Source organism: Neoarius graeffei, chromosome 6 (genome assembly GCF_027579695.1).
Source record: "Neoarius graeffei isolate fNeoGra1 chromosome 6, fNeoGra1.pri, whole genome shotgun sequence".
Classification (NCBI taxonomy): Eukaryota; Metazoa; Chordata; class Actinopteri; order Siluriformes; family Ariidae; genus Neoarius; species Neoarius graeffei.
Genome location: NC_083574.1, coordinates 11065936 through 11082519, shown reverse-complemented (window position 1 = coordinate 11082519; position 16584 = coordinate 11065936). Strand labels below are relative to the sequence as shown.

General features: G+C 43.1%; 1 protein-coding gene across 1 annotated transcript in view; it reads left to right on the top strand.

The window, feature by feature from the left end:
- The first annotated feature begins 5641 nt into the window (after positions 1-5641).
- The window catches only part of parp6a (poly (ADP-ribose) polymerase family, member 6a), a 68428-nt gene continuing 57485 nt past the window's right edge, over positions 5642-16584 (top strand). Inside the window, exons 1-2 of the mRNA XM_060922844.1 lie at positions 5642-5656; positions 13689-13766. Coding sequence (XP_060778827.1) covers positions 5642-5656; positions 13689-13766 — 93 coding nt within the window. The remainder of the gene's footprint in view (positions 5657-13688; positions 13767-16584) is intronic.

Below are 16584 nucleotides of genomic sequence, written 5' to 3'. Positions count from 1 at the left end.
CTCCCGCACCAGTCGAAGGGAACTCATCCCAAAGTGCGTAGAAACATCTCATCTCATTATCTCTAGCCACTTTATCCTTCTACAGGGTCACAGGCAAGCTGGAGCCTATCCCAGCTGACTATGAGCGAAAGGTGGGGTACACCCTGGACAAGTCGCCAGGTCATCACAGGGCTGACACATAGACACAGACAACCATTCACACTCCCATTCACACCTACGGTCAATTTAGAGTCACCAGTTAACCTAACCTGCATGTCTTTGGACTGTGGGGGAAACCGGAGCACCTGGAGGAAACCCACGCGGACACGGGGAGAACATGCAAACTCCGCACAGAAAGGCCCTCGCCGGCCCCGGGGCTCGAACCCAGGACCTTCTTGCTGTGAGGCGACAGCGCTAACCACTACACCACTGTGCCGCCCGCGTAGAAACATATCTGTGAAGATACTCAGTCATCCAGGTACATAGTAATCTGTGGTTGGTAGAAGAGAGCAACTGGACTTGCTTGAAAAGTCTTGAAGACGTTTCGCCTCTCGTCCGAAAGCCATCAGCATTCTGATTCGGATTCTATGATGATCCACGAGAGGATAAATACTTGATACTCCCTATTAGACAGACAGAACTGAGGATGCCTTTCGGACGAGAGGCGAAACATCTTCAAGACTTTTCAAGCAAGTCCAGTTGCTCTCTTCTACCAACCACAGATTACTATGTACCTGGATGACTGAGTATCTTCACAGATATGTTTCTACGCACTTTGGGATGAGTTCCCTTCGACTGGTGCGGGAGTATGAGAGGACTTCCAGAAAACTGGCAGACATCTTAGCCAGAGAGGATCGTTCATTTTTGTCAACCTGGAACGACCATCACTGAACAGAGGTGGGTGTCTATGACATCTATCAGCCACCTACAATGCAGCCATCAGCATTCTGATTCGGATTCTACACTGAGTGCAGAATTATTAGGCAAGTGAGTATTTTGACCACAACATCCTTTTAATGCATGTTGTCCCACTCCAAGCTGTTTAGGTTTGAAAGCCTACTACCAATTAAGTATATCCGGTGCTGTGCATCTGTGTAATGAGAGGGGGTGTGGTCTAATGACATCAACATCCTATATCAGGTGTGCATAATTATTAGGCAACCTCTTTTCCTCTGGCAAAATGGGTCAGAAGAGAGATCTGACAGACTTTGAAAAGTATAAAATTGTGAGATGTCTTGCAGACGGATGCAGCACTCTTGAAATTGCGAAGATGTTGAAACGTGATCACCGAACAATCAAGCGTTTCATTGCAAATAGTCAACAGGGTCGAAAGAAGCGTGTGGGGGAAAAAAAGGCGCAAAATAACTGCACATGATCTGCGGAAAATCAAGCGTGAAGCTAACAAGCAGCCATTAGCATCCAGTTCTGCCATATTCTAGAGTTGCAACATTCCTGGAGTGTCAAAGAGTACAAGGTGTGCAATACTGAGGGACATGGCCAAGGTAAGGAAGGCTGAAAAACGACCACCACTGAGTAAGGCACACAAGATAAAACGTCAAGACTGGGCCAAGAAATATCTTAAGACTGATTTTTCTAAGGTGCTGTGGTCTGATGAGATGAGAGTGACTCTTGATGGGCCAGATGGATGGGCCTGTGGCTGGATCAGTAATGGGCACAGAGCTCCACTCCGACTCGGACGCCAGCAAGGTGGAGGTGGAGTACTGCTATGGGCTGGTATCATCAAAGACGAGCTTGTTGGACCTTTTCGAGTTGAGGATGGACTCAAACTCAACTCCCAGACCTACTGCCAGTTCCTGGAAGAAACCTTCAAGCAGTGGTATAGGAAAAAGTCAGCATCTTTCAAGAAGAACATGATTTTCATGCAGGATAATGCTCCATCTCATGCGTCCAAATACTCCACTGCGTGGCTAGCCAGTAAAGGTCTGAAAGGTGAAAATAATGACATGGCCCCCTTGTTCACCTGACCTAAACCCCATAGAGAACCTGTGGTCCATTATAAAACGTGAGGTCTACAAAGAGGGAAAACAGTACACCTCTCTGAACAGCGTCTGGGAGGCCGTGGTTGCTGCTGCACACAATGTTGGTCGTGAACAGATAAAGAAATTGACAGAATCTATGGATGGAAGGCTTTTGAGTGTCCTCATGAAGAAGGGTGGCTATATTGGTCACTGATTTTGTTTTTGTTTTGTGTTTGAATGTCAGATATGTTTATTTGCAAATCTGGAGTTGTCATATCAGTGTACCTGGTGAAAAATAAATAAGTGAAATGGCTACACATTTGGTTTTTATTAAGTTGCCTAATAATTCTGCACAGTGAAAGTTACCTGAACACATACATATTCTCCTAAAATGGCCAAAACTAAAAACACCCCACTCTAACTTCCATACATATTCAGCTTTGATATTTACGAGTCTTTTTGGTTGATTGAGAACATAGTTGTTGTTCAATAATAAAACTAATCCTCAAAAATACAACTTGCCTAATAATTCTGCACTCCGTGTATTATGATCCATGAGAGGATTAATACTTGATACTCCCTATTAGACAGACAGAACTGAGGATGCCTTTCGGACGAGAGGCGAAACGTCTTCAAGACTTTTCAAGCAAGTCCAGTTGCTCTCTTCTACCAACCACAGAAACATTTCATTATTTTTAACCCATTTTTGGTCTACAGCATTTCTTTACATGTGCTTAAGATTTTTGCACCAAAGTCTAGATTTGTTTTTAATGCAAAAGTATGCAAGACATATGCAAATGTGTGCATAATTAATGAGAAGTAATCTAAATAAATGTCAGTTGCATAAATAAAATGTCCAATTTTTGAGGGGTGGGTCGGAAGAATCTCAAGAATTTCTGTCATCAGTTGGCATTGAATATGAGAGAGAGAGAGAGAGAGAGAGAGAGAGTCAGCTGTAGATCACATGATCCTGGTGGCTGGCTCTTGCTGCGCATGTGCAGCCTGCTCAGTGTTGTCAGGCAAAGAATAAGGCAGTACTGGGAGCAGAGATCTGCAACAGATAAACACACACACCTTCCCACACACATTTGGAGCAAGCCAGAAAAGGAGAATCAAAATCGAACATCATGAAAATGGAGCTTCCTTCCTCATTCATCTCATAGATATTTTATGATCTTATTGTGAACCAAGAGAAGAAGAGGAGGAGGAGGAGGAGGAGGCGGCATCACTAGAAGAAAGTCCATTGAAGGAGAGTGACTGCAAACAGCTTGTCCCTCCATCTTTTTTTGTGAAGGTAAGAGATACAGAAATAAAAGAGGAGGAGAGAAAGATGGGGGGAGGGGCAACCTTGCCAACATCCCTGATGTGATATAACCTATGCATTGGTATGTGATGCAAGACCTGTCAGAGGTACTCTGTGAGGATAATTGATGGTGTGTCAAGGACATGGAGGAGGCAGAAGGACACGCTGCTGCAGAATGAATGAAATGAATTGAAATCATGATTTGTGCCAATATGCTTCTGCAAATCCTAACATTGTGGAAGAAATGTGCCGCATTTCTGCATGTGCTGTTACAACGAGTATTAAACAGAGCCCCTTATTCTTGGATAAATTCAAAATGATTCGAGATGGCTTTCTGATAAAGACAGGCAGGGTGAAGAAGATGAATGAATCAGTAAAGATGAAAAAGGAGAAGAGGTTTGCATTTCAGAAGCCTTTAGATAACAGCTTGTTTTGACGAATAACTTCGAATAAGCATTTAAGCGCAATCAAAATTCATAAAATTCTGTTTGCATGTTTATTTTTTTTTAAACGTATTAAGGACTGCACTGAAAGCTTAATATTCTCACAGGCTCAAACAAGCCTGATTGGAAACATGCGAACCAAATGAAGAAACTAAAAAAGTAAACTGTTTTGCATTGTTTGTGATTATTATTTTTAGTTTTCCAGTGATTTCAATCAGAGACTGTTCTAAATGTGTTAAATACAGATCAAATATAGTCTTGCTCAAGGCTCTGTAATAAGGCCTTTCTTTTTGCTATCTGAATGTAAATGCAACGTTTGGAATAAACCAAAATAATGTACATAATTCGACTGTGAAGTAAGCTTATATTTTATATATATCCACATTCACTGGATATGAGGAATTCTGCACTCTGATTGGCTAATCTACTACTAGGCTATCAGCTCATATACTGTGAGTAGAGAAAAACAAAATGGCAGAGCGTGTTCAAAAATTCTACTCGAACCCCCCCCCCCCCCGAAAATACAAAACAAGCAACAAAATATGGAATAAAAGTATTTGACGATAAGAACATATCTTTTTTATTTTTCAAGAATTATTATCACATTTTTCACAAATTGCTCCTGTCATTTCACCAGTTTGCTTACATTCTAAACGCAAATGATTTTGTCAGATGTTTTGTATAAAGTTTTTATTTATCGAATTTGCAAAAGATAAAAATAAAAATGCTCAGTTTCTCAAAATCCAGTGAATGTGGATAGAATAAAAGTTATTCCACTCAATCTTGTTGTACATGGCTTGTAGCCGACTCGGCGCTACGCACCTCATCAGCTATCAGCTCATGTATGACTTGATTTCGTGGAATAACTGTTATATATATATATATATATATATATATATATATATATATAAACTCATATATTATATTAGACTCATTATTTTGTCAACTGATATTACTGTGGGCGGCACGGTGGTGTAGTGGTTAGCGCTGTCACCTCACAGCAAGAAGGTCCTGGGTTCGAGCCCCGGGGCCGGCGAGGGCCTTTCTGTGCGGAGTTTGCATGTTCTCCCCGTGTCCGCGTGGGTTTCCTCCGGGTGCTCCGGTTTCCCCCACAGTCCAAAGACATGCAGGTTAGGTTAACTGGTGACTCTAAATTGACCGTAGGTGTGAATGTGAGTGTGAATGGTTGTCTGTGTCTATGTGTCAGCCCTGTGATGACCTGGCGACTTGTCCAGGGTGTACCCCGCCTTTCGCCCGTAGTCAGCTGGGATAGGCTCCAGCTTGCCTGCGACCCTGTAGAAGGATAAAGCGGCTAGAGATAATGAGATGAGATATTACTGTTTTTTTCCTGAAAAATAAAGTTGTAGTTTCCATTGTTAGATCCAATCTTATTTTAGTTCTTTCAAAAAAAATAATGGTTATTGAACTCACTCCCACAAACTTAATTTTGAACATGCAGAGGTAACACACACACACACACACACACACAGCGTCTCACCCACACAGCGTCTCACCCACACATGCCGCCATGATTCATGAAACAGTTACACAAGCCAGAAAAGGCTGTTGCTAAGATACACGCTAAGGTGCAGAGTCGATGATTAAGCAAAGACAGAGATAGAGAGTGATTATAAAGTGGTGTGATTAAGCCATACAGAGACAAACGAGTTCAGCCTTGAAATGCTGATTGGGAACTGAAAGCCGTGGTTCTGTCATCATTGTGAATCGACTCCAATTTGATCTCCATATAACTGAGGTTTCGTTTATTTCTTTTGTTCAGTTCTTTTGCTTTACAATGCTTTTTTTTTTCTCTCCACAGTTCGGCATATAGAAGCCACAGAGCTTCAGACACCTTCTCAGCAGTACATTCCTGCCTTTGGGGTGTTTGATGTGAAATGGATGGGAACATTCCAAACCTGTCAGACCTTCATCTCTAAATGACTGATCCAATGGTAAAACTGCATCTTTAATAAGCTCAGGGTTGCTCAGGGGTCATGTGTGTACAAAATCAACTGTAGTTTTCTGAGTTCCTTGGTCTCATATTGACTTTGCTGCCACAAAGACATTGACAGACAGCTATATAACCATATACACTCACCGGACACTTTATTAGGAACACCTGTAAACCTACACATTTGTGCAGTTATCCAATCAGCCAACCATGAGACAACAGTGCATTGCATACAATCATGCAGATATGGGCCAGCAGCTTTGTGTGCTGTTCATGTCAACCTTCAGAAAGGGGTGGGACGGGGGGTGGGTCTGTGATCTCATTGATTTTGACCATGGCATGGTTGTTGGTGCCAGAAAAAAAACATCCACTGAGGGGCTGTTCTGCAGATGTAAGTACCTTGTTGATGAGAGAGGTCAGAGGAGAATGGCCAAACTGGTTCGAGCTGACAGAAGGGCTGCAGTAACTTAGGCCCTGTCCACACGGCAACAGATTCAGGTGAATCTGATAAAATTCTTTATCGTTTCGGCCTGGTGTCCACACGGCACCGGCGTTTTGGGTGCCCCAAAACGAAATCTTTTGAGAACAGGTTCCAGAGTGAAAAAATCTGGCAACGGCGCCGTTGCGAAGTCGTCTAGATGAGTAGAACGGATTTGTTTACGATGACGTCACAACCACTTGACTGTCAGTGCTTCACGCCGGGTAGAAGTGTAACGAACTCGATGCGAGTTGTCAACAAATCCTATAACTTGGTTCATGAAACATGCTTACAAAATATTTTCACTGTGAATATTTATTGTGTAATGGTGCAAAGTGAGAGCGAGAGAGAGAGAGAGTGAGAGAATAGCCCTTAGGGCAGAGTCTTTAGTCCAAACACTGCGGAAGCAGTACCAAACCGCGCACCGCCCGTGAGCTTTCCAAAAACAAAAACAATCCCGCCAGCAAACATAGGAAAAAAAAAGGAGCGATCTCACCTCTTCAGATGTTGGTTTAAGTCTGACAATACATTCCTCAAAAAGGGTGTAGAAGAACAAAGTAATCCATCAACGTGTAGCATTCAATTTATTCCGGACCATTAAAGAATTCTGGAGGATATCAGAATGTTGGCGTACCCGCTTCCATCTACCCCCATTCATTCCTCTTTCCGCGTCTTTCATTTTACGCTACTGATTAATAATCAAAACTTTGTGGCTAATGCTACAGAAGAAGGGGTTTATGCGCATGTGTCTACTTCTATTGTTCTGGTGTCTCCGATGGGACCGTCTTACAGTGCACGTAGTGGTGTGGCATGTGTATTGCATCGTTTTCAGCAAGCGTTGCATTGCCATATGTACCTGAAATTTTACTGATCCGTTGCCCATGTGGACACGATATTTAAAAAAAAAATCTCGTTGCCGTTGTCGTGCGGATGTAGCCTTAGATAACCAGTCTGTACAACTGTGGTGAGCAGAAAAGCATATCAGAATACACAACACATTGAACCTTGAGGTGGATGAGCTACAACAGCAAAAGACCACATCGGATTCCATTTGTATCAGCCAAAAACAAAGTTGAGGCTGCTGTGGGCACAGGCTCACCAAAAGTGGATAATTAAAGACTGGAAAAACATAGCCTGGCCCGATGAATCCAGATTTCTTCTGAGACACATGGATGGTCGAGTCAGAATTTGGCACCAACAGCATGAATCCATGGACCCAACTTGTCTTGTCAACAGTTCAGGGTGGTGGAGGTGGTGTAGTGGTGTGGGGAATATTTTCTTGGCATATTTTGGGCCTGTTAATACCAATCAATCAGTCATGGCGTTGTAGCACCATGTTTGTGTATATGCTGAAACTACAGATAATGAGATCTAGGGTTAGGGTTCATTATCGCTCGTGGGATCACAATGGAAGTCTTTCAAAATATCACAAATAATGTATTTATGTATTTTAGTAGGGCAGCATGGTGGTGTAGTGGTTAGCATTGTCGCCTCACAGCAAGTTCTGGGTTCGAACCCAGTGGCTGATGAGGGCTTTTCTATGTGGAGTTTGCAGGTTCTCTCCATGTCTGTGTGGGTTTCCTCTTTTGTGCTCTGGTTTCCCTCACAGTCCAAAGACATGCAGGTTAGGCTAATTGGTGGCTCTAAGTTGACTGTAGGTGTGAATGTGAGTGTGAATGGTTGTTTGTTTCTATGTGTCAGCCCAGCAATGATCTGGCAACTTGTCCGGGGTGTACCCCGCCTCTCACCCATAGTCAGCTGGGATAGGCTCCAGCTTGCCCGCAATCCTGTACAAGATAAGTGGTTACAGATAATGGATGGATGGATGGATGGATGGATGGATGTATTTTAGTATGATTATGGATCATCAATATTGTATTTCGAGCGTTATTTCTGAGATTAAATCCAGCACGCACACCAAACATTTCTAAATCAAATTTACAAATTTGATACTGGAAGTGCAAATTAAGAGTTTTGTTAACCAGATTTGTAAATCCCATATATACACAAAAAGGGTGCAACAGCGTGACTGTCACAGCCTATTCGAATATCATTGCTGATAATGTGCATCCCTTCATGGCCACACTTTACCATCTTTTAATGGCAACTTCAAGCATGATAATGCACCATGTCACAAGACATCTCAAACTGGTTTCATGAACATGACAATAAGTCAATGTTCTTCAATACCCTTCCCAGTCACTGGATCCGAATCCAACAGAACACCTTTGGGATGTGGTAGAACAGGAAATTCACAGCATGAAACATCTGCAGGAATTGTGTGATGAAATCATGCCAACATGGACCAGAATCTCAAAGGAATGTTTCCAACATCTTATGGAATCCATGCCTCAAAGATTTGAGGCTGTTTTGAGAGCAAAGGGAGGCCCTATCCAGTATTTGTATAGTGTTCCTTTAAAAAAAAAAGTGCTCAGTAAGTGTATATATACACTTACGGATGTAAAGGTTGCATAAAACAAATTATATACCAATTCTGCAAAAAAAATGTCCTTGGGCAAATTATAAAACTATGTGCCAACATAGTCACTGGTTGGGAAGATTTCACAGAACTGTTAGGAAAATTAGATTAGATTAGATTAGATTAGATTAGATTAGATTAGATTAGATTAGATTAGATTAGATAAAACTTTAGAGATCTTGCAGTCACGTGACCGGAAACTTAACAGCCGCCATCTTGTCGGTCAACAACACCGCTGAATACTGCTGCACTCATGTACAAAATGGATCAATTTCAACCGACGGACTACACGGCTCATTTTTCTAATGAACAGATAACTAGATATATGTCTAAAATAAACGATCTACAGATTAGTGACCCTTATGGCTTACCGGACGGAGTTTTCACGACCGGATTTTGAACTGCCAGCGGAACTTTCCCTCGCTGTTCAGTGGTGAAGCACTGCGTGCTTATAAATCTCTGGACAGTTATCTCTACAGAAATTCAGGATTTGTCAGCCCCCCTCAGATGTGGCATCTTGTAAACAAGAAAATAACAATCCTCATTGGACGGGTAAGTAAGTCACTTAAGTATTGAGCACTAGAATTGATGCTAGATATATCAGTAGTATCTAGCATAGCACTGACCAGCCGATTATGGTTGAATATTTTATATTATCAGTTAGATCAAGTATCCGTAGTCTATCAGTATTACTGTATATATGGTAAACCTGTTTACTGGTTTTTTTTCGTACCACACCGCTAAAGACCCAATCCACCCCGCCCCAACCCTTTTCTCAGGCTCCCACTTACCGGAATTTTTTTATTAGAGCAAGTCATAAACTTATGCTGCAAATAAGTACATGGATATACTGAAATAAATACATGACGAACCTGAGATGAAATGGTCACTGCACAGGCGCCAGTGATTGTTCCTTCCAGTCGGTACCCATGCCTTGTTCTTGTTGTTTGGATCAGCCCGGCCGATAGCAGCAATCCATTTTGCGCGCCTGTCAGGGTCCCGTGGCAGCCTATGAAACTAACTTCCCGTTTTCTGACCTCTCCTGTTGTGGCATTTATATGCCATGCAATTCTCCGGCATTGTGGCATGGTAATATTTGAATATTTCGGCGAAAAATAATGAAAGTCAGTGTCGGAAAGACGGCGGAAATATGGCGTTTAACCGACAAGATGGCGTTTGTCTACAATCTGGAGCGGATGTGACGTCACATGCAAGTGCTCCATAAAGGTTATTTAGCATGAAAGTCTTTTAGCACAAATCCAGAGTCTTTTAGCACAAGTTCTAAAGTCTCTTAGCACAACTCTATGTTCTTTAGTACAACTCTGGATTATGGTCACAATAATTGAAAAAAAAAAACTCATCTTGATATAGGAAGGGGTTTATTATGATTGCTTAGGGACTGGACGCCGGAATTTCTGTTGCTGTGCATGTTAAGGATCAGTTGTTGATCCCTGAAACGTGGACTGAAAATCCGATTCTTTGGTGTCTTTGGATATTTGTAGTTAAGCCATAACAAACCTTGAATTGTTGGCTCCTTCATAGATAACTTCAGTCACTTCTGATCATATCACAAATTCAATTGACTGTCAATTATTACGTGTTTGTCGAATTAATTAACCGGGAGATTATGTCTCTTGCCCTGCTTGACAACATGTGTTTTGCTGACTAAGAGCGGAATCTATTCCTAAAAATGTACTCAAATTATGAAAAGTCCATTTGGTATCACATAACACTGTTTTCATATGTATTTGACTAATAAAACTACAAAGTCTTGACCTGAAAAAGACCAATTTCAAAGAAACTTCCACTAAAGTATCCTAGAATGAATGGCAATTAAATAAAAGTGCAATATAAATATTCAGGAATGACAAAACAACCAAAATGAATATATCAATTCTTTATAATGTGGCAATCATGAAGCAAGAAGAAGATGAAGAAGAGATTACACAAAGATGTAAGGGTTGTTTGATCAAGACAAGTCTCGAAGATGTGGCTGGTTTACAGGGAAATGCACTTTGTTGCAACATGTTTATATTTTATTTCAATATTTATTTTTTTATTCAGTGCTATAAACTGCTAAAAATGTTATTAAATATCTATAAACATGATCAGTAAGTATTCATAATAAAGATCAAGTGTTCTTGGATCTTGTGCTAAAGACTTTGGATTTGTGCTAAAAGACTTTTGTGTTAAATATCTATAAACCTAAACCATTAGGAATGCAGGTGACAGATGGATATAAAAGCTGAAAGAGAGTTTGTTCAGGCAGTCAGGCAGACAAATCCAAAATCAAAGTTGATAATCAGGCAAGGATCAGGTAAAGCACAAACAAGACATTAGAGACAGGCGGGACCGCCCAAAACCACAAAACAAAGTCAAACTCAGCCTATCATGATACACTAACGCTACGTTCACACTGCAAGGCTTAATGCTCAATTCCGATTTTTTTGTGAAATCCAATTTTTTTGTGAGGTCGTTCACATTAACAAATATATGCGACTTGTATGTGATCCTCAGTATGAACGAAAAGCGACCTAAAAGTGTTCCGCATGCGCATTGCAGGATACGACGACATCACACGCAGTGAGCATGGCCAGTGTTTACGGAAGTAAAACCGCCCGGTTGCGGTATGACCCATCCAATCTTGCTTGAATAGCTGTATCCCCCCAAATGGAAATCAGCTCCCTAACCTCTGTGTCCTTCCATTGAGAAGATTCAGAACCTTCACAGCCCGAAGCGTCCCTCGCATTGATGTCATGCGCAGGGGCGCAGATACGTTTTTTGAACTGGGGGGGACAAAAAACTGGGGGGGACAAAGCTACCAGCAAACCAACCCCAACCCCGATATGCCTGTCAAACTTGTTGTGAGTTACCATAGCAACCAAGCTCGAGCTCGCAACCTGTGCAGTCTGCGCAGCTCAACCAACCGAATATCAGTCTTTGTTTTATGTGAGTTGTTGCAACTATGTATACACTGCTGTGCACCTCAATAAACCGAATGGTAATTAGTCTTTTGATTTTTCCGTGAGGTTTGCCTTATGCAAAGAAAGACAGCATAGACGTTTTTTCCTCCCTATAAGTGGGGGGGACCGAACGAGGTGAATTTAAATCTGGGTGGGACGAATCCCACCCTCTATCTGCGCCCGTGATTATGCGGCATGTTGTTGTAACTTTTTTTGAGAGACCCGCCGCCTACTTCAGCGCAGAATAGTGACATTTGTGGCTTGTTGATGACGTGTAAGTTGGATGAATGCGACCTGGCGGTTCAGACTGAAGTCGCATATGAAAAGATCGGATAGGAATCGGAATTAGGACCACATATCCAAACGGCCTGGGTCGGATTTGAAAAAATCGGATCTGTGTCGTTCATATTGTCAATAAAAGATCGGATACAGGTCACATATGGGCGAAAAGATCGGATTTGAGTCACTTCAGCCTGCAGTGTGAACGTAGCCTAAGTGTTTCTTTCACAAAGACTAGTTGCAGTGAGAATCTTAAATAGAGTGCTGTGGTGATTAAGTCCAGGTGTGTGTAATCAGTAATCAGGGGCCTGTGAGTGGTGAAGTGCAGGATGGGTGTTGTAGTCTGTGGTGGACATATTTGAAGGCCACTGTGAAGGCTGGCAAGTGAAGTCTCGAGTGCTACCAGGTGCAGAGGTGACAGAAAATGCCCCCTCCCCCCCAAAAAAAGCTTGCTCCGGGCGAGATACATTTTCTTGGGCGGTCCTTGGGCCGAGGGTCTGGTTTATTGGCAGGCTTGGTGTGGAATTCTTGACATCAAAGTAGGTCGACGATATCTAAAGTCTAAAGTCCTTCCCCTGCCATGCTCTGGTCTTCCAAAGCAGTCTCCCATCTCAGTACTAACCAGGCCCTTAAGGCGCACAGGGCAGTGCCAATTTCCATTTCCATACCAGGTGCAGACGTGAGAGAAAATGCCCTCCCCCCCAAAAAAATAAAGCTCACTCTGGGTGAGATACATTTTCTTGGGTGGCCCTGGGGGTGAGGGCCTGGTTTATTGGCAGGCTTAGTGTGGAATTCTTGATGTAAAAGTGGGTCTAAGATATCTAAAGTACTTCCCACGCCATGCCCTGGTCTTCCCAGGCAGTCTTTTGTCCCAGTACTAACCAGATGCATTGGGCGGCACCGATCTCCGTTTCCGTAGCCCTCAGCCTCTTGCCTATACAGCTAGGGTCACAGTGGGAGGCTGGTCCTCCGGTAACCACAAAGGTTTGACTCCTCACTCACATCTCTATTGGAGCGTGCCTTGCCAGACAGTGGTAGGTACCATTTTTATGATGATCTTTGGTATGACCCAAACGTGAGTAGAACTCACAATCTCCCAGTCGAGAGGCAGACACACTAACCCCTAGGCCAACTCGCGGTGGGGCTAAGATATACCCAAGATTGAACATTTTGTTCTGAAGAAAGAAATATACTGTCATTTTTGAACATCTCATTTCAGATTTAGTCTCTGTTTGCTGTTATAATAACCTCCACTCTTCTGGGAAGGCTTTCCACCAGATTTTGGAGTGCGGCTGTGGGGATCTGTGCTCATTTATCCTCAAGACCATTACAGAGGTCTGGCACTGATGTAGGGCAATGAGGACTGGGGTGCATTTTGTGTTCCAGTCAAGTTCTTTCCAGTTGACTTCTTCTGCTCCAACCTTGGCAAACTACGTCTTAATGGAGCTCACTTTATGCACAGGATCACTGTCAAGCTGGAACAGGTTTTGGTCCCTTAGTTCCACTGAAGGGAATTTGTAAAGCTATAACATATAAAAAGACATCCTATAGAATTGTGTGCTTACAGATTTGTGGCAACAATTTGGGGAATAACAACATATGGGTATGATGGTCAGGTGTCCACAAATATTTTGGCCATATAGCTCCCAGTGTAGCTCCCAGTTCAGGTTAACACTGTTGTAGTTGTTATAGCTTGTTGTCTTTTCTTATTTTCAGTTTAGCATGTTTACAGAATTGGTTCGTTGAGAGACGTCTTCAAATTGCAAATGTTGGTCATGAAATTACGAAGACGTTTGAAACGTTTCCAGAACATAACTGAATATTTTTCATGTAGGACATCAAAGGCCAGTGTTGGACGGATGAGGAATCAGATGGAGAGAATGAACCAGAGCAATTCCTCTATGGAATTCAGGTAAACAGCAATCAACTGCAGCAAGTGAAAGAAAGCCATTGCATACAGTGGGGCAAAAAAGTATTTAGCCAGTCACCAATTGTGCAAGTTCTCCCATTTAAAAAGATGAGAGAGGCCTGTAATTTTCATCATAGGTATACCTCAACTATGAGAGACAAAATGAGAAAAAAAATTGTCTGATTTTTAAAGAATTTATTTGCAAATTATGGTGGAAAATAAGTATTTGGTCAATAACAAAAGTTCATCTCAATACTTTGTTATATACCCTTTGTTGGCAATGACAGAGGTCAAACGTTTTCTGTAAGTCTTCACAAGGTTTTCACACACTGTTGCTGGTATTTTGGCCCATTCCTCCATGCAGATCTCCTCTAGAGCAGTGATGTTTTGGGGCTGTCGCTGGGCAATACAGACTTTCAACTCCCTCCAAAGATTTTCTATGGGGTTGAGATCTGGAGACTGGCTAGGCCACTCCAGGACCTTGAAATGCTTCTTACGAAGCCATTCCTTCGTTGCCTGGGCGGTGTGTTTGGGATCATTGTCATGCTGAAAGACCCAGCCATGTCTCACCTTCAATGCCCTTGCTGATGGAAGGAGGTTTTCACTCAAAATCTCATGATACATGGCCCCATTCATTCTTTCCTTTACATGGATCAGTCGTCCTGGTCCCTTTGCAGAAAAACAGCCCCAAAGCATGATGTTTCCACCCCCATGCTTCACAGGAGGTATGGTGTTCTTTGGATGCAACTCAGCATTCTTTCTCCTCCAAGCACGACAAGTTGAGTTTTTACCAAAAAGTTCTATTTTGGTTTCATCTGCCCATATGACATTCTCCCAATCCTCTTCTGGATCATCCAAATGCTCTCTAGCAAACTTCATATGGGCCTGGACATGTACTGGCTTAAGCAGGGGGACACGTCTGGCACTGCAGGATTTGAGTCCCTGGCGGCGTAATGTATTACTGATGGTAGCCTTTGTTACTTTGGTCCCAGCTCTCTGCAGGTCATTCACTAGGTCCCCCCGTGTGGTTCTGGGATTTTTGCTCACCATTCTTGTGATCATTTTGACCCCACGGGGTGAGATCTTGCGTGGAGCCCCAGATCGAGGGAGATTATCAGTGGTCTTGTATGTCTTCCATTTTCTAATAATTGCTCCCACAGTTGATTTCTTCACACCAAGCTGCTTACCTATTGCAGATTCAGTCTTCCCAGCCTGGTGCAGGTCTACAATTTTGTTTCTGGTGTCCTTTGACAGCTCTTTGGTCTTGGCCATAGTGGAGTTTGGAGTGTGACTGTTTGAGGTTGTGGACAGGTGTCTTTTATACTGATAACAAGTTCAAACAGGTGCCATTAATACAGGTAACGAGTGGAGGACAGAGGAGCCTCTTAAAGAAGAAGTTACAGTTCTGTGAGAGCCAGAAATCTTGCTTGTTTATAGGTGACCAAATACTTATTTTACTGAGGAATTTACCAATTAATTCATTAAAAATCCTACAATGTGATTTCCTGGATTCTTTCCCCCCATTCTGTCTCTCATAGTTGAAGTGTACCTATGATGAAAATTACAGGCCTCTCTCATCTTTTTAAGTGGGAGAACTTGCACAATTGGTGGCTGACTAAATACTTTTTTGCCCCACTGTATAATATTTACAGGTTAAGCTGATTAAATGTTCTGAAGTAACATGCTAAGTTATGTGTTTGTACTTGACTTTGTGTTTATTAAAGGCTTTCCAATGCTCATAGTGAATATCCTGGCAGGGAGGATGGCATGTATCATGTGTCACCAGGAAAAGAGGATCAAAATCAGATAATACTATGAACATACATAAAACTAAGAGTGATGAAAACACAGAGGAAAAAAAATAACTCAGAACTGTAAACAAAATGCATGCCAAGAGTTGTCAAACTGATAATGGAAAACAAATTACAGGTGATAAAATTCAAGAAACAAATTAATAACAGAATGAGAGAGAAGACTTGAATTAAAGCTAACCGTCCTGAGAAAACACACAAAGCACACAAAGGATCATTGTGTGCTTGAATGATCCTAGGAGCTATGTTGTCGGGGGCATTATGCCCCTGTTATGGTTTCCCAAGGCAGACAGGTCCTAGGTGACAGGCCAGACCAAGAGCAGTTCACCAAAAAACCCCTATGGAGAAAAAATCCAGGACCGTGACGTCGCCCGGTAGGACGCAGCCGGGGCCCCACCCTGGAGCCAGGCCTGGGGTTGGGGCTCGTATGCGAGCGCTTGGTGGTCGGGCCTTTGCCCATGGGGCCCGGCCGGGCTCAGCCCGAAGAGGCGACGTGGGCCCGACCTCCTGTGGGTTCACCACCCACAGAGGTAGCAGTAGGGGTTTGGTGCAGTGTGGATTGGGTGGCAGTCGAAGGCAGGGGCCTCGACGACCTGATCCCCGGACACAGCGGCTGGCTGTTGGGACATGGAATGTCACTTCGCTGGGGGGGAAGGAGCCTGAGCTTGTGCGGGAGGTTGAGAGGTACCGGCTAGAGATAGTCGGGCTCACCTCCACGCACAGCTTGGGCTCTGGAACCCAGCTCCTCGAGAGGGGCTGGACTTTCCACTTCTCTGGAGTCGCCCATGGTGAGCGGCGGCGGGCTGGTGTGGGCTTCCTTATAGCTCCCCAGCTCAGCCGCCATGTGTTGGAGTTTACCCCAGTGAACGAAAGGGTCGCCTCTCTGTGCCTTCGGATTGGGGAGAGGGCTCTTGCTGTTGTTTGTGCCTACGGGCCAAATAGCAGTATAGAGTATCCGGCCTTCTTGGAGTCCCTGGGAGAGGTACTGAGGGGTGCTCAGACTGGGGACT